The following is a 1,211-nucleotide window of genomic DNA, read 5'->3' on the forward strand; positions in this document are numbered from 1 at the left end:
ATGACAAGCAGATGCGCAGCTGAATTTTACTTCTGGGGGATATACTTCAACTGCCCACTGACTATAATTTCAGGATGCTCGATACAATTCAGATCGTGCAATACTTCATACACCGTTCAGGTGTTGGTTTCAGAGGACAATGGAATAAAGTCTCCAGAGTGCAAATTCGAAGGGTGCTCTGAATCATTCAAAGAGATGGTCAATCTCACAAAGTCTTTACCACTATAGCTTCTGAATTCAGAAGAACCAATATCAACAGAAAACGTAGAGTAATCAGGTATAGCACAGTCTAAAATTGTCCATCAATTCTATATATTCTCTTTCTATGGCAACATAAAATGCCCATCCACAAGACAAAGCAGAGATATTTTTTTCCAGTCAAGTGGCTTCACTAGCTCAGTCGGTAGAGCGTCAGTCTCATAATCTGAAGGTCGACAGTTCGAACCTGCCGTGGAGCACTTGTTTTTTGCCAGCTCATTTTTTACAGTTGTTGACAGCTGGTGCACAATGACGCGCCACGCGCATGTAACCATACTGTAACCACGACAACAGGTACATAGTGCATAGGAATGATGTTTTGTTTTTGTGTAATTACTTCTCGTGAGTTTGGAAACAAGATTGATCAAATGAAAAAGCATCCTTGCTTGTTATCATCTTTCATTTACAAAGACAAATTGGTTCAACTAATGCTCAACTCCGTAATCCTTCCGTTGACCTTTGTTGCGTCGCTTGTGGTTTCTACGCCACCAGCTTGTTTCCTCTCCTGCATTGATCATATGGCACGAACATGTGAAGAGTCCCATACCGATTTTGAATGTTTTTGTGATAACAGCCCATCCGTTCTCGGATGTTTGGTTGATATATGTCCATATGGTACTTTTTTTAGTGCTAGGGACCATTTTTGGGGGACGTGTGTTGAGATGTTGGAGCCGAGAGGTTTATACGAGCAGGATGAGGATGAGGATGAGGAGCAGGACGAGGAAGATGAGGAGGAGGAGGAGCAGGATGAGGAGCAGGATGAGGAGGAGTATGACAATGAAGGGAGTAAATGTGTAGGTGATTATGATATGGAATGCCATAATGAGACTGCGGGAGATGGTGATAATGTCTATGAAAACGGGGGTGAGCAAGAAGAGGATGATGAAGAGGATGAAGAGGATGAAGAGGATGAAGAGGATGAAGAGGATGAAGAGGATGAAGAGGATGAAGAG

The 1,211-nt window shown here is 42.7% G+C and overlaps 1 protein-coding gene and 1 non-coding gene across 2 annotated transcripts; both read left to right on the forward strand.

The window, feature by feature from the left end:
* Positions 1-385: 385 nt before the first annotated feature.
* CYBJADRAFT_t84 lies at positions 386-458 on the forward strand. Its single transcript has one exon. It is a non-coding gene; the product is annotated as a tRNA-Met (tRNA).
* A 49-nt stretch (positions 459-507) lies between these two features.
* CYBJADRAFT_162268 (uncharacterized protein) lies at positions 508-1,122 on the forward strand (the record flags this gene model as incomplete). Its single annotated transcript, XM_020213677.1, has 2 exons — positions 508-525; positions 561-1,122. Coding segments are annotated over 2 exons (580 nt in total), but the record flags the coding sequence as incomplete, so codon positions are not given.
* Between the last annotated feature and the right edge of the window lie 89 nt (positions 1,123-1,211).

This window comes from Cyberlindnera jadinii (genome assembly GCF_001661405.1).
Source record: "Cyberlindnera jadinii NRRL Y-1542 unplaced genomic scaffold CYBJAscaffold_5, whole genome shotgun sequence".
NCBI classification, from domain to species: Eukaryota; Fungi; Ascomycota; class Saccharomycetes; order Phaffomycetales; family Wickerhamomycetaceae; genus Williopsis; species Williopsis jadinii.